This window comes from Electrona antarctica (genome assembly GCF_951216825.1).
Source record: "Electrona antarctica genome assembly, chromosome: 3".
Lineage (NCBI taxonomy): Eukaryota > Metazoa > Chordata > Actinopteri > Myctophiformes > Myctophidae > Electrona > Electrona antarctica.
Genome location: NC_136808.1, coordinates 40,977,108 through 40,993,518, shown reverse-complemented (window position 1 = coordinate 40,993,518; position 16,411 = coordinate 40,977,108). Strand labels below are relative to the sequence as shown.

At 41.8% G+C, this 16,411-nt stretch overlaps 1 protein-coding gene across 3 annotated transcripts in view; it reads left to right on the top strand.

Moving 5' to 3' along the window:
• The window catches only part of kctd15b (potassium channel tetramerization domain containing 15b), a gene marked incomplete at its 5' end in the record, with an annotated part of 39,009 nt that extends 33,629 nt beyond the window's left edge, over positions 1–5,380 (top strand). For all 3 annotated transcript variants that reach the window (XM_079496722.1, XM_079496723.1, XM_079496721.1), the window contains one exon: positions 5,219–5,380. In XM_079496722.1, coding sequence (XP_079352848.1) covers positions 5,219–5,377 — 159 coding nt within the window. In that variant the 3' untranslated portion in view covers positions 5,378–5,380. The remainder of the gene's footprint in view (positions 1–5,218) is intronic.
• Between the last annotated feature and the right edge of the window lie 11,031 nt (positions 5,381–16,411).

Sequence of the window (16,411 nt, the reverse complement as noted above, 5' to 3'; positions counted from 1 at the left end):
TGACCCAGGATTGAATGGGGGCTCTCCGAGAGTGAAGAGTGAAGTTTGTGTGTTTGGGATGACTACTTAAGTGCATAGTCTGCGTACAGTATGATATTTAATTATCTGCACAATCTGTGCTCATCTATAGGATTTGAGCTACCAAGAGGTTTTTTTATGATTGAATACTTTATTAACAGTTCGCAAATAGTACAGTGGTACGATTATACAATTGTGCTAAAAGGATAACCCGAAGGGCTGGGCTTGTTTCCATTGTGGTCCTGTCCTGTGTATTCAATTCATCGAGGCATTTAAAGACATACAATACTATGCAAGGCATCGTCATTTGAACATAATAGACATAGCTCAAGCACTTAGGACATCAGATCTACCATTTATACCATCTATAAATCGTGGCTACTTAATTGCCTGCTTCTCTGTAGTGCCTGGGATACGTGTTGGCGTTACTCCAATGTAGCCATCCTTGCTCGTTAGAAATGTTGATTTTGGTTGAGAAAGTGGTAAAGGGAGAAAGGTTGTGTCTCCAAACAGTCTTGTGGTTGTGATTTCCCCACAAAGCTGGACCAGCTGTGTCCCTCTCTACTAATCACACTTTCATTCTTGCCTCTATTTCTCCAAGAATGGACAATTAAAGCATTCATTATTCAAGCTGCTTACACTTTATTCATGTTTACATAGACTGTAGCATTTCAATCTGGCTCTGTCACTTGCTGCCCTGGTGTCACACTCAAATCTGTCCGTGTGGAAACACATGACATAACCAACCTAACAATCCTATTGTTACAACATTGAGCAACTCCCATATCTCTCCTCTGACCTCAGCCACTTCTGTCAGGTGACCTAGGTAACCCATGGGACCCAGCTGGTCCGATCAACCAACTTCCACCAAACTCCCCATTATTGAACTGGGAAGTTTGGAAGTTGGAAGGTACAGTAGCATTCCCTCTGCAGTCAATCACACAGCAATGAAAACTGTGTTGAGTGTGTGGAAGGCTTGTTAGGGATCAAGGGAGATTAGGGGAAGCAAGTATTTAGCTCACATCCATTGCTTCAAACACGCAATGTGAGAGAGGAGACGGGGCTTGTCATGCGTCGAAGCCTGCCTGAGTTGAACGGCGAGCGATTAAACTTTGTTTACGAGTTGTTTGTTTGATCGCACAATGCCATCAAAGTGTTTTTTCTGTTTTCAGAGAAATGCAGGAAGGCTGCCCTCTTCAACGATAATAGTTTCTTTCTCTTTAGCATTTAACACTAGAGTGTCTGTGAAGTCTTTCTAACCCATTTTTAGATTTATCTTTGTCCGTGAAGCTCTCAGAAGGTTCCCCTTCCGTGAAGCTCTCAGAAGGTTCCCCTTCCATGATTTTTTTTCTAAATATTCGATTCAAATCATCTGCTTTTTGTTTTTGTTTTTTTCATCTGAAACATTTTCTAAATATGATTTTAGGCATACTTACAGTATATATACCATCCCTGCCTATTCGTTTTCTGTCACAATGACCCCTGGGGGGAGGAAGGGTGGCAGCCCCTTGTTCAAGTTAAAGGTTCTACCCCACTGGAGACAGTAGCCAATAACATCACAGGGAAAAAAGGGTCTTTTTGACCTGAATTCAGCTTGTGTGGTAGGTGGCCTTACTTCAGTTTTAATTTATTGAGGCATAGATTAGGAAAGACAGAGACAGGGAGAGGGTTCTCATGCATGGGGTTGTGATACACTGTGAGCTTGTAGATCCACTATTTCTTTTGGTAATGTTCACCCCCAGAATATGGACGCTGGGATTCAAGTGGTTAAAGTACAATTTACACAAGTGGAACAAACATGATGGCTGCTGTAAGGTTGTTACCAATCCCTGCAATCACAAGTAGACTTATGTGGTATTATAGCGAACTGCAGCCGCACATTTCACTTTCCCAGAGACAGCTTTTAGTTTAATGTTGCCGTTGTGGGGATTAATGTTAGGACATTGTCCTGTGGACATTTAAACCTTTATATATCTTAATTATTCAGCGTAGCTGTTGATGCACCTCTGGCACTATTTCACCACATAGTCAGATCCAAACCTCAAGTTGTTTATAGTGCCCAAAAACCCAGTTTTTAACCATCACATTATACCCAACCCAATCCAGACAGCACCAACTCTCTTCTCTAATAATATCCTTAAGTCTTATGAGTCGTCGTGCATTCATGATAAAAGTGTTCTGTTGCGAGTATCCTTATTGATCAGCCCTGCCTCCTCCTCTGTGACCCAACTCCTTGCTGAACATGACAGAGTCCCATATGTGTTAAGGAGATGATGATGTGTGTGTGTGTGTGTGTGTGTGTGTGTGTGGGGGGGGGGGGGGGGGGGGGGGATGCAATGTGATGCAATGATCAAAGAAGGGAGTGTAATATCATTTCCATAATCGTTAGGCTTTCCTCTCCTCCTCTCGTCTGTCGTGAATTTGGGAGGCGTTTGATGCTTGGGCAGGTCTCTTAATTAGTCATCTTTCTCTCTTATAAACCCACCATTAGCGGTTTGATTCATTCATCCCCCCCTTTCCTTTCCTCTCTCTGACAGAGCTACAGATTGGTTGTTGTTTGTGATTATTATTGCCCAGACAAATCTCCAGGCATCACAATTGGTTACCATCAAATGCTGCGAGACTCCAGAGTTGGCTCTGTTTGTTGTATTTACAGCTAGTTAGGTCTCAGTAATTAGGCCACAGCTTTGCCAGAAATGTGAGCAACTATTCAATGTTACCTGCCATGCATGAGCTCTGAGTTGTGAGAGACAGCAGCACGTCAACTAGCCTGGCTGGGATATAGGTATGTCCTAATATTCTAATGACGGTTAAACTGTTGCCTGTATTGGTGCATTTTATACAAACATTGGTGACTGTATTTTATTTTATTTTATTTTATTTTTTTATTGTTATGCAACAATAAGGCAGGTATAAGAAACGTACCTTCAGAGTTGGAGGATGATCGATCCAAGACTAAATGGATTGATCCACTGTATAAAAAAGATCACTGTCACCCCTACGGGGTAACATCCAGCCTTTTGTTTTCTGGCGCCGTGTGTGCATTACCATGAGCGGAACAAATAAATAATCAATGAATTCCAGTCAACGACATCTCTCCAATGCCGATTGTGTATATCGTGGCTGTCGGGCAGAAACCTCTTATCTCCGTATTTTAAAATAACTACTACTTGATCATGCTGCAGTGTCACACAAAAGTATCCAAAGTAGCATTCGAGCTTGCCGATCTGCTACTTTTGCTATTTTTGTTACAATTTTGGACATGTGAGATTTCCACCCGACAGAGACTTGACCGCCACATTTCAATCAATTTACAATCGATTGGTGTTTATCAGCATACGCACAGAAGGGAGGCCAACAAATGCTGACAAATCCAGTGGAATGAGCTAGTGGAGGCGTTGATGTGTATGAATGTTGTTCCTTCACACTTAAACACAGTGTCCTAATCCTCAGAGTGGGGAGACTGAAGCCTCCATCCAGGGGCCTCCTTCCCCTCACTCCTGTAATTAAGCCGGGACGTGCGTGCGTGCGTGCGTGCGTGCGTGCGTGCGTGCGTGCGTGCGTGCGTGCATGCGTTTGTGTTTATGCGATGCAGTGTATTTGTGCATGAACTCCTAGTGTCGGGCAGAACGAAGCAGGTTTGCCCTGCAGAGCCAAACCTTTCATTTCCATGAATTTAGTGCACACTTTGTATAAAAGAAGAACTGGAGAGAATACACCGGTAGGTAAACAGACACAGCACTCACTCCTCTCTCTGGGATTTAGATTCCCCCTTCCAAAAAAAAGACCCCACAAGGATTAAATAGTAGCTGAGAGGAGGAATTGTGTGTAGTTTATGTGTAGTCTAACAGGTGTCAATTGTCTTTGTGTGTGTGTGTGTGTGTGTGTGTGTGTGTGTGTGTGTGTGTGTGTGTGTGTGTGTGTGTGTGTGTGTGTGTGTGTGTGTGTGTGTGTGCGTGTGCGTGCGCTTGTGTGCATGTGCATGTGTGCGTGAGCGCGTGTGAATGAGTGTATGCGTGCGTATGGGTTTGTGCAATCAGACTGGTGTAGCTGTAATCATACCTACTTTCTGTTGATATGCTGTCGATATATCCACCTCACCTTGTGAGGTTGTCGATCGGCTATTCTCAGAGATGGTTCAATCCCACAATAACAAAACAGAAAAGATAGGCCAAAATTATAGAGCCCTGAGGGACTCCGGTCACCCATATGGGTTTAAATGGTTAAAGTGGACTCCACTATGCCAGCAGCCCAGCACACACAGTAAAAACCCTCTGAGAGGGTACAAATAGAACCTAATGTACCCTTAAGGTTTAATGTGTAGACTCTGCAGCGCGCTCTCTCTCCCCTCTCCTTCTGACTCCCTGTGGCTTCTATCTTGCTTGAAGTCCAGGCTCCGATTGCCCCTGACTCTCATTCAGCACACGTCTGTCTCCTGCGCTTGCAGCAGCACCAGACCGCACTCCTCTCTCCTCACCCCAACCTCATTACTCAAATTAGGAGCCCTAGTTATCACCGCGCGCCAAGCTCTAGTCGACTCCCTAACACACCTATCATGCGTGGCCCACATCCCTTTGAGCTCATGCCCTCAGATCTGTAGCCGCCGGATCCAAAAGCAAGCGGCATGAATATTGCAGAGACTTTATGTGATGTCGGAATCCCCTCTGGTTTTATTCCATCGCACCTCACAGTGGTGTGATTGGACGGAATGGGGAGGTTCGTGTAATGACTCGAGCTACGCGTTGGGATTGATGAAGACGTGGGTCATTGGTATGGGGTCGATATTTAATGTTCATGTTGTTCAAAAGTTTGAAGAGAAATCAAACTTGGTGCATATTTATTTGATAATTATAATCCCGCCCAAGTGCTCGATTTGTATTTAAGCAGATAAATGTAGCATGCATAATAAAAAGATTGCTATCTGACCAAACACTGGCATCAAAAAAAGATGTATGACTGAATCTGAATTGGTGGCAAATGATTGTGTTTACCACATTCCTTTCTGCGCTTCCTTCAGTGTTTTGTCTTTACGGACAGCAGGAAAGCAGAGCTTTGCTCGTGTACACAGAAAGAGGGGGGGCGATTAGACCAGGACGAAGCACATATTAGGTCCAAATGCAGGGTTATTCTTAAACACTGTACCATAAATAGTCAGATAAGTGTGTTATATTAACCCCCTTGTGCTTTCCCCCGCCGGCAGGTCCTGGAGCGTCTGTTCCAGAAGGGCTTCAGCGTGGCTGCGTCTTGCGGCGGCGGCGTGGACTCGTCTCAGTTCAGTGAGTATGTGCTGTGTCGCGAGGACCGGCGGAATCTCTCCATGAACACGCCCATCAGGATAAAACAGGAGCCGCTGGACTAGAGCACTGCTGCTGCAGAAGAGAGGGACTTCTGGTGGTGAGAGGGGGCCCATGCAGCCTCATCACCCCCCCGCCCCCCCAAAAAAAAACACTCACCGCTCCATAATCACTTCCAACAAGAACATACCTGGTTACCCTCTGAACCCCCCTCGCCTCTACTACCCGTCCAAGCCCTCCAAAAAACAAACAAAAAACAAACTGTTCAACACACCTAAGTATTAGCAGAGGCGTGTTACCTTTGCAGGCTCTGCGAGAACTCTTAAGGGGAATGTAGTACCGAACACAGAAAAAACAAAAAAAGGCAAAAAAACGTTCTTTTTTGGATTGTGTAATAAAAAAGTACCCTAGAAACTGGTAACGTGACGAACAAAAAAGTAATAAAGGACTGAACAGCAGCTCTCTTGAACCGCTGCACCGTGTCCAGTTGATTTTCCCTGCCCATGCTACAGTGTACTGACCTCTCATACAGTGACCTCCTGACCCCGGCCTGCTTCGAGGGGCACAAGCCCCTCCTGCCCAGCCCCCCTCAGCCACTCAGGCCAGCTCATGGCAGCGTGTTGTCCAGTCCTGTGTCCGTGTGAGGCCCTGTGTGTCGTGTGGTAGTAGAGCGCTGACCGGGGCCCAGTCCACTTTATCGGGAGGCTTTCGGGGAGACTGAGGGTCTGGCAGAGAGAGGAGAGACGCTAGAATAAGGATGGCAAAAAAACAAAAAAAAAGAGAGACGTGTGTAACCTGGTCTGCCAGCCCTCCTCCCAGCTTATCCAGATCGCCTCCCCCGTCCAAACCACCCACAACCAATCAACACACCTCACTACAAAAAGTCCTTGCCAATCCATCGTTTGTCAAATTGACTATTAACATAGTTTTTTTCTTTTCTTTTTTTTGCTTCATTGTTTTTCTTTACTGTTTCTCAAGTATGTTACCTAATACCTACTCACTTTTGCTCCCCCCACCCCCACCCCCACCACCACAACTTGGTGAAAACAGTTATTAATGGGAATATTTTCAATGTCAGTTTTTTCTCTCTCTCTCTGTTTCCTCCAATATGAAGGATTGTATGAACGTTGTAGTCATTAGCACCTGAGAGCTTGTGAGAGTGTTTTCCTGGCTGTGGCTGTAGAGACTGCTGTCCGCAGGCAACGTGGCTAAAGCGATCTGGCTCACAATGCATCCACAGCTGGAGAAAACAAGTCTTATTGTTAAATTGGGGCTGACGAACATGGAGACTGTACGTCTACAGCGTTTAACCGTTTATTATTATTATAATTCAAATGTGTATCATATATGGTAAAGAAGTGCTTTTGGAATTTCAGCTCTATAAAACATATCCTGGATCCCTTTAACTGGATCCGCTTCACAGCAACAACATGGCAGATATGTTGTGATTGAGCGAAAAGTTCAGCAAAAAATAAATAGGCTCTAGGCACAGCAGCCATGTTGAAAAAATACATTGGGCCTCTTCCTTATAATTTCCTTCATAGGTCTTACCAATGACACTAATGAAGGCTCTGTTCCAATGGGTCTCAAAGTGTGGTCCAGAGACCCTCATGGTTCCTTGAGGGGATTCCAAGGGTGCGTTCGGAAATGCGCCCTGAACGCACTGGTGTGCTCTCTTGTCGTTCGTTTATTCAGTGCACTCTGTGCGTTGTCGTTCGAAAATCCAGTGCGCTGCGCACCGGGTGTGCCGAGTGCCCGCACTGAGCAACCCTACCCTGAAGCTGGGGTTGTCCGGTGTCGGCGGTGTGAATGCGTCACAGCTGTGGTCGTTCGTAAATAAGGCACACTGTGACTTCACCGCCCACCACACTCAACAAACTGACCACATTCCCGGTGCACATTTCCGAACGCACCCCAAATGTCCCCTTACAGGTGTGTAAGTGAACACCAGTGGGTCCTTGAAATTTAAAAGTTTGAGAACCACTGTGCTACACAGTGTAGCACAGTGGTGCCTTAATTAGTATTAGTATTAGTAATTAGTAAGACCAAGAAGAAGTAAGAAAGTGGCCCAATTTCGATCTAGCCTATTGTTAAAAAATGGAAAGAGCGAAATTGCACAGGCTCTGAAGTGTAAAGTTGTCTGAGCCACGAATGTTTAGGACTCGAGGGCCAACGGAGGAAGTTTGAGGTTTACCAGTATATCTCCCAATGATTGTCAAGAGATGTACTCTAAATGCTTGATGACACTTGTTTTTGCACTTAAAATATATTATGTACAGAACGGCCTGCCCAAGTAGGCTACTACCCTCCACAAATATGTTGTGGTGTGATGACCACTGCCACATCAAGCGTTCACGAAGAGCTCTATTCTAAAATGTTATACGTCTGCTAGGACAGAAAACTTAAGAACTAAGAATTAAGCAGGGTGCAAAAATGTTAATATTTTTGTCAACTGAGACTGGTACCGACTACTATTTAAAAAAAAAGTAAGAGTAACTTGTTTGATGTCTCTTCACTCTGTAAGAGGAGGTGTACGTCATTTCATGTGAATTACAGATAATTTTGGAACACGGCTCTGTGTTGTTTTAGGGGAGGTAATAGAGACATTGGAACATTTCAAGAGCAGAAAGGTGGTCCAAAGATTAGATGCCCTGTTTTAGTGATTGTATAAAAGGTAAAGTCAAGAAAGTACCTCTTTCTACAGTTGTTATAGAGCTTTCCACAGTTTGGTGACAGAAGACACACTGGGTTATTTTGCATACAAAATGGTTTCCGCCTAATAATACCTAAACACAAGGGTATTATTTGTTCATCTGAATTCCTCATCTAGATGACTTGTTGAGAGAGGCTTCACACCAACTTTAAGGCAGAACGAAAGACACTGGTTTCATTTCTTTCTCTCTGTGTGTGTGTTTTTTTGGTACTGTCACTTCTAAGCCTGAGTTATTTTAGTGACTCCTTACATGTCTGTATGACAGAACCCAGCTTGAACCGTACGCCCCGCATCAGAGCAATTGTTCTCAAAGAGCCAAGTGGGAGGCACTTACTCCATTCTGCCCACACTCCTTTGGTCTCATTCTAAACATTTCTGCATCAAAGACAGAAACAAGAAAGGGCCAAGTTTTCATACTTTGCGTGTGTGCACGTGTGTGTGTGTGTGTGTGTGTGTGTGTGTGTGTGTGTGTGTGTGTGTGTGTGTGTGTGTGTGTGTGTGTGTGTATGTGTGTGCGAGCGCAAAACTTACAGATGCTGTTTATTCCATTCCAAAACATTGATGAAAAAATAAACACCCCCATGGCCTATAGTCTGATCTGTTAGGGCACTGGCAGTTTGCTTTAGTCAATGATATAGGTAGGGGAGGTTATTTCTAATAACCAGTTGAACATATTACAATCCAAGATGCGGGGATAGTTCTGCAAAAAAATAAAAACACATTTTCATAATATCTCCTGGATGGCCACTGATTAAACAAACTGTAGTAATGAAGATGAGCTTGAGTGTGGCTCTCGGTCCGGTATGGACAATCTTGGGGGGGGGGGGGGGGGGGGGTTTCTCCTCTCTCACAATCCAGCTTGTCTTTGTTGTTGTGAGCCCGCTTGTTGCCCCGCGCCTTTCGCGTCCAGTCGCCTCAAAGGGAATAGCCAATCAGGGCCTTTCATGTGCCGAGGGACGTTGGGCTTCACAGCGCCTCTCCACACACTCCCCCCGGGCGGGCCTCCATCTGAGCAGCGCCAGTAGAGAGAGACATGGGTTGTACCATCACCCTGTCCCACCCGCTGTTTCACCCCTATTTGTTCTGAGCCTCCTCCCCAACCCTCACTGGACCACAGCACAACATGCTCAAACAAAGTGATGAGTCAAAACTCCAAACCCCCTCCTCCTTGAATAGCCATCTGGGATTCAAGATGTTCTTTGCTAGATTCTATTCTTTGCAGGTTCTTTGCGGCCAATGTTTTGAGCTGAGTGAGTGAACGAACAGCATTTAGTTAGTCTTGGCTTAGTCCTCGATGACACAGGGGTACTAATACAGCACTGTTGTTGGAGAAAACACACAGGATCATTTGTTATCCAGGAGCAAAGGAAAAGAATGTTTATTTTCTCTCGTGTAACTTTATAACTTGTACAATGAATGGGGTTCTTGGAAGGTTTGAAGGACCCAAGGGTCATGAACAGTAATCTGTAATTATGTGCCCCAAACAGCACACACATGTACGAGCGCACGCACGCACACACACAGACACGCGCGCACGCACGCACGCACGCACGCACGCATGCACGCACGCACGCACGCACGCACGCACAAACACACACACACACACACACAGCAGCTGAAGTGATAGACAGCATACCTCTTTACTACTTAACATGCAAATCGTCTCTGACGGGTGTAAACCTCATATGTCCAAGACTGTTACTTTTCAGGATTCAAATTCAAAAGTACCAAAAGTAGCAGAACTACAAGCTCGAAATGCGGCACAAACGCTGTGTCATAATATGAAGTGGGGCGTTAATTTACGAAAAAACAACAAAAAGTTAGAATAATAGGAGTTAAGAGGTTTCTGCCCGACAACGGTGAAATGATGCTGTACTGTAACTGAGGTAGTAGGAATGTTCAGAACTTCAGACTGGGCAGTGCAGTGGCCATGCCCACAAACTTGGCATCCAAACCACCTCCAAGGTGGGTCAGTAGAAGCTCGTCATGGAGTGTCCGTATAGTGGTTACAAATATTTATGATGGATATCGGTCCTTGGAGCTTGTCATCTCCATTCAGCTTTTTGTTTTCTTTTCTTCCTTTTTTGGCGGGTAAATTATCAAATGAATGCCCTACTTTGTCGTTCAAGACCATCACACAAGGGGTAGTGGTAAAACAGGCAGCTTGCAGATCCACAATTTATATACAGTTGGGTGCCACCGATATTGTCCCTTATTATTTGACCCATTTAGGCCTGACCTCAAAACTTTTAAAAGATCCTTCTAAATCCTCCAGTTTTCTGAAATAAATATTTTCACGATTTTTCAAAAATAGCAGACCTACAAGCTCGTAGCGCGCCACTCGGTGGCGCGCTATGAGCTTGTAGATCTGCTATTTTTCAATAGCTAAATTATAACATGTTTAAAACACCAAAAGGGGTTCCCGCCCAAAATGGGTTAACTGTCCTTTTGCGCAGATCACGCAAACCTCAGCAAAAAGAAAAGGACAATATCGATGGCCTCCAACTGTATTAACAAGAGCTTGTGAAGTTGTGAGTACCGGTAAATAACTACATTGGATCCGTTGGTTATTTTTCTCCCCTAACATTTCCTGAAAAGTAACAATGTTGGACATAGTAATGTTTCCCCTCAACAGCAACGATCCTGAAAAGCAACAGTTTTGGACATATACGGTTTCCACCCGACAGAGATGATAAGTGATGTGTTACTTGTAACATCACTTGTAACACTACAGACACTCAGTGACAGACCTGTTTGTACAGTAATTGTATATTGAACTTGAACTATCAGGACTGCTTTTGTTTTGTTTTATTTTGTTTAGTTTATTTGTTTAAAGAACCCTAATGTTGCTAAGAGACCTCTAAAGTCCTCTTCGTGGGAGAGTAAAAGAATGAAAAAAAGATTTCAAAGCATTACATCGTGTACATAATGGATTCAAACATTGCAAAAGGGTATACTAAAGGTGCAAAATGTATATTATTTAAAGTGTTTAAAACAATTAGACTGTGGTATTAAAGGGCATGTGTTCATTTTACAGTGTCTCCATTTGATTTCTTCTTGCATATTTGCGATAATAAAAAGGATGTACTGTATATGCAGTCGTGTTTGTCACGTGGTTGTTGTATGTATCAGGGGTTCTCAAAGTGGGGTACAGGGGCACCCGTGGGGTCCAATTGAAGAACAGTTTAATGTCACTATTATTTCACCAGCTAAGTGAGACCAGTGAGAGAGTATGTATGAGGATTACTATTCACATTGTAGGTTTCACTCTCCACTGTTATTTCCCCACCTACAGAAATAGACTGCAATGTTTTTCAGCTTCCACCAACAGTTCAGTGCAACATTGAAGGCCTTATAAATAACAGATCAAAATAATACATAGAAAATAAAAAACACTTAAACTAAACTATTAAACAGCATTAAGAAACTGTAAAACAGGTAACAACTTTACACACTGGCCCTAGTAGCTCTCTGCTAGGTGCTTACAGGTTGTTGCTCCAAGCCCAACTAAATCACTGCCTCTGCAGCCTCCCTCTTATAGGGAGTGGATCCTACCACATGGCATGCAATCAATTAACAGTCATTCAGTTAACCCACCTACACATTCTCATAGCCTATGACTGATGGATGTTGTACATCATAATATAAGATACCTTTCTCACACATATTATAATCAAAAGACAATGAAAGTATTGCTCTTAACTACAGACAACTACAGACAGCTCTTAACTACAGACTTAACACACCCCTCCTCCGCTACTATACTTGGCACCCTCCAATCTAGAGAGGTGTGTCAGCACTGGTGAGGTGAGGTGACCAATCAATAAACAGAAAACTTCAAACATTAAAATGCATTGTGAAATACCAGGATAAACACTATCCATGAACAAACACTTCCACACAGTCACTTCCCAAAGCCGGCTGGCAATGTTGGTCAAACGGAAGCTGCTGTACAGTGTAGTTATTAGTACATTGTCCTCTTACCTAGCTTGAAAGAGAAATGAAGCAGCGAGGGACGACCACTATGAAATTGTGTTGCAGATTAAACCTTTTCGTTTGACGACCTGTCATGTCATGTTGAATTCATGTTAATGTGTGTTGTCAGATCTTTAACCACTTAAAGCCTCAATACTTAGTGAACTTGACCTTTCACTCTGTACTCTGTACTAATTTTATTTTTATAGGGATGCTATAGGGTTAAAGTGGTTAATGAAATGAAAAAAAACATCCTATCACACAAAATTTGGCGGCCCGCCTGTAGTAACTCTGAAGACCCCCAAGGGGTCCCAGACCCCCTGTTTAATACTCCTGGCATAAGTCGTAGAAAGTTGTAGAACAGTTGTATAATTCTGTACTAATTCTCTACTAACAGCTTTCTCTTATGGGGGTCTAATATATGGCCTGGCACTATTATCTTTTTAAATGGTGGATCCACTGCCTATTACTCTACCTATCAATTTGGGACTCTTTGATATAGAAAGGTTTGAGAACCACTTATTAAATTATCATAAATAAAATCACAAAAATATAGTATGATTTATAATTCTCACAATGCACCTGACAATTCTTTCTGTACATTGATGACACTTCGATCACAAACTATATCTATTATGTCTTAGTGGATGTCAGAGACCTTTCACTCCTCATTGTACTGTACACGGTGCTTTTCGATAACATTGATTCAGGAATTTTGATTTATTCTGTTGCTGCAGTCAATTTAACCACTTTACGTAAACCCTTCATTGATTGGTGTCACCCAGGGGTCTATACTTGGTCCTCTTCTTTTTGAGTGGTGCACACCGCTCCAATGACTTGCCGCGTGTGTCCCCAATGTCCGTATGTTTGGAGTATGAACAGCTGCAATATCACTGGATGACCTAAAGTGGCACTGTTGAGCAGCCTTAACACACATGCACGCATGTACGCACCGTCGCATACACACACACTGCACCGCTCATTTCGGACTGGTGTGATCTTTTTTTCTCTCTCCCTACTCCAATTCTCGATATAGTCTAATACATTTATCCATTTATATGTTGGCTATTCAAAAACAGTAGATCTACAAGCTCACAGAGGGTCACTTTGCACTATAAGAAATGTTGTAAATCTTCTCTTGTAGGGGGTCTCTGGCACAAAACCTTTTCAGATGGGAGTCTGCAGTCAAATACATATCATTTTTGGGGGTCCTTGAGATGAAAGAAAATGGAGAACTACTGATTTAATCAAAGCTTGAACTCTCGATGGCCTTAGAGTTAACTTGTGAAACCTGCTACATCCTACTACACTCCAAAGGGACTAACAAATACTGTGGGCCAATATCAAAGACAAAAAACCAAAACCAATACAGTATGCTCCCAAACCCTAATATTTTACAGAGTTAAACGGTTTGGTCTTTTTCAAGAGACACTGCTGCTTAATTAGCAGCAGGATCCTAAGGGGACTTCAGTAGCAGCGTTCAGCTTGGTTTGTAGGCTACTTAGCATGTGTTAATGTTAGCAAATGGAAATTAAGTAGGATAAATGTGTTAATTTGATTCTCGCTAAAACTGATGATTCTTCGATTTTATTTGTTATCAAAATTCTTCCAAAAACGCCATACAATGTTTTGTATGTTTGAATATTTTAATTACATAAAATAATGTATGCTTAGCAATGATACTGGTCTTACCATTGTTAATTCTTATATTATATTGCTACAGTAGGTCTACGGGAGAGTAAATAATTAAGGATATAAGTCAGCATCTGTTCAGTTTAGTAAACAGCTTATTTATTCCTTTACAAAATAGGTACAAATACAGAAGTATGTTTTTTTTTCTTCACACAAACAAGAAATTTTCCAAGATATGTACAAGTTTACCAAAAATAACGTAGTTCTAATAAACACATGGTTCTTGTAGACAATATTTACAAACCATCCTTACATTTAAAACATGAATAGCCCCCCCACTGTGTACAAGTGTAATATTGTTCCTAGCATTTTGGCTAAAAAGCTGTAGCAGTATAAGGGCCGCCTGTGTGTCACCAACAGAACAAAACAAAAATCATACAAAAAACAACAACAATAAAAAAAACATTTGAAATCACTTTACTACAACCTGTTGTGCTTCTGTGAAACTGTTTTATCCTAGTGGTAGCCTACTTTGAAATCAAATTAATTTGCATGACATGTAATAAGAATAAATGCCAATTGATACATACGTAGAATGCAAGGAGGAAAATATATTATTAATTTAAAAAGAATAAGTGCCTTTTTTGACAGCGATTCACAACGCTGTTTAATACTTAGGAGACAATGGGATCTGATACATTAGTGACAGCTTTCAGTTGTCAGGTTAAGATGTTAAAACACACATATGCAGTATACGTCAAAATTCCATAATGCACATTCATTTTCGTTTAAAGTGTTTCCAATTTTTAAATAAATTACAATAGCTGTATTCAGTTTTAAGAAAAAACTAAACAAAAACAAGGATTAAACAAAGAACGAGGATTAAAATAAAATAATAAAAGGACCAGAGAAGCCATTGCGATTGGTCAAAACAGGAGATGCTGCAATGATGGACAGAACTAAGACAAAGGACTAAAAGGGCTAATTGGTACTTCGCTGCACGCTGCGGTGTGCAGATAAAAACAGCAGATCTACAAGCTCACTCAGATCTGGCATTTTGTGGTGATCTATTCATGAGTGAAAAACAATAAAACAAACAAAAACAAAACATTTGAAATTAATACTTTACTCTCACTAAGTTATTTTGTCAACCAGTTGTTTTGTTTTGTACAGTTTCTTTTCTTTGAAAATCAATATCAATATTGATCATTTTGGTAGACCTTAGGTAGGGATTAGGGGTTGCCATCGGTAACATTGTACAATTTCTGTAAAAAAAAAAATTATTTCTCAACCAAAGAACGGAGTGGGCGGCCCCCAAAAATGGACATGCATGCTGTCTGGATAAATATGATCATATTATGGACATGCAATATGCCCATTTGTGGACATGCCCGACTTCAGAGCAAATCAATGTTGTTGGGCAATGGTTTCTGTTGTGTGTGTTGTCAGCCCCGATCTTGATCAGCGAGAGATCGAGAGTGGGGGAGGGATTTTACCCTATTTTACCTACATAATGACAACCATGTCATTATGTAGGTAAAAGTGCAAATCTGCATTGTTAAGTAACGGTTGACATCAGCGCAAATTGATGTTAAAGCAATGGTTTGGTTTCAGACCAGAGCTAAATCAGTAAGAGGGAAAGAGAGAGAGAGGGATATAAAGGCAGAGTGAGAGAGGGAAGCAGGTTATTATTATGACAATGTAAGATAAGCAATAACACAGCTTGATAAGGGAGGGAGAGTGAGCCTATTTCACCTTGGGTGCCGGTCTATGACGTCTTCCTGGCATTTAAAAACAAATTGTGGTAGCATGGTCAGTGGTGGAAAGTAAGTACATTTACTTTTATTTATTTATTTTACTTCTGCTCCACTAGATCTCAAAGGTAAATATTATACTTTTACTGCACTATAATTATTTGAAAAAACCTTAGTTACTTTTGTATATTTTGATTATTACAAAATCACTTCCAACTTATAAAATATATAATTTGGCAATTTGAAGAATCCCAATCTATGAGTGCAGAATGAGTACTTTTACTTTTTGATGCAAATACTTTTGTACTAAAATACAAAAGTATTTTTTGAAGTAAATTTTGAGCAGGTTATGTTGTAATGACTCCTCCAGCGGGTTGAGATGGAATCTCTACCTTGCAGGTAAAACAAAAAATAATTTAAAAGGATTACAATCATCAACTTATTTTGACTCGAATGACTTTGAACACCTTTTTCTTTCTTTCTTTCTTTCTTTCTTTCTTACAAAGCTTACATGTGATTAAAAAACTATAATACATGCGTTTTAAAATAAGTCAATGAAACTATTTACACTTTTACCCCTGATTTATACTTGGTTGTACGGAAGTGTCATGCACCGAAAAAAGAAAATGCATATATGTTTTTGTCACCTGCGTTATTATGAGCTTGTAGGTCTTCAATTTCTTTGATGTGTAACACTGGTGCGTAATAAACCAAATATAAATCAGGCATTGGAGAGTAAGATATGTGGAAGTTAGTTATGTGATGCTGTTGTGGAGAATCAGAAACATTTCAAACCAAACGTCTCTTAATTGGTCAGGTTTCAATATTAAATGCATCCATTGAACGGCGTTCAACAAATATGGATATCATAGGCTGTATCAAGGAGTGAACAGGTTTCCTCATTTTGAGCTGATGGGGTCATTCGAGCTACTGCCTCGAACACCTCTCTACCCAACATTACTGGCTCAAGTCCTTTGACATGAAGACACACTTTCGCTCCTTAACTTCAAACTACCCACACTACG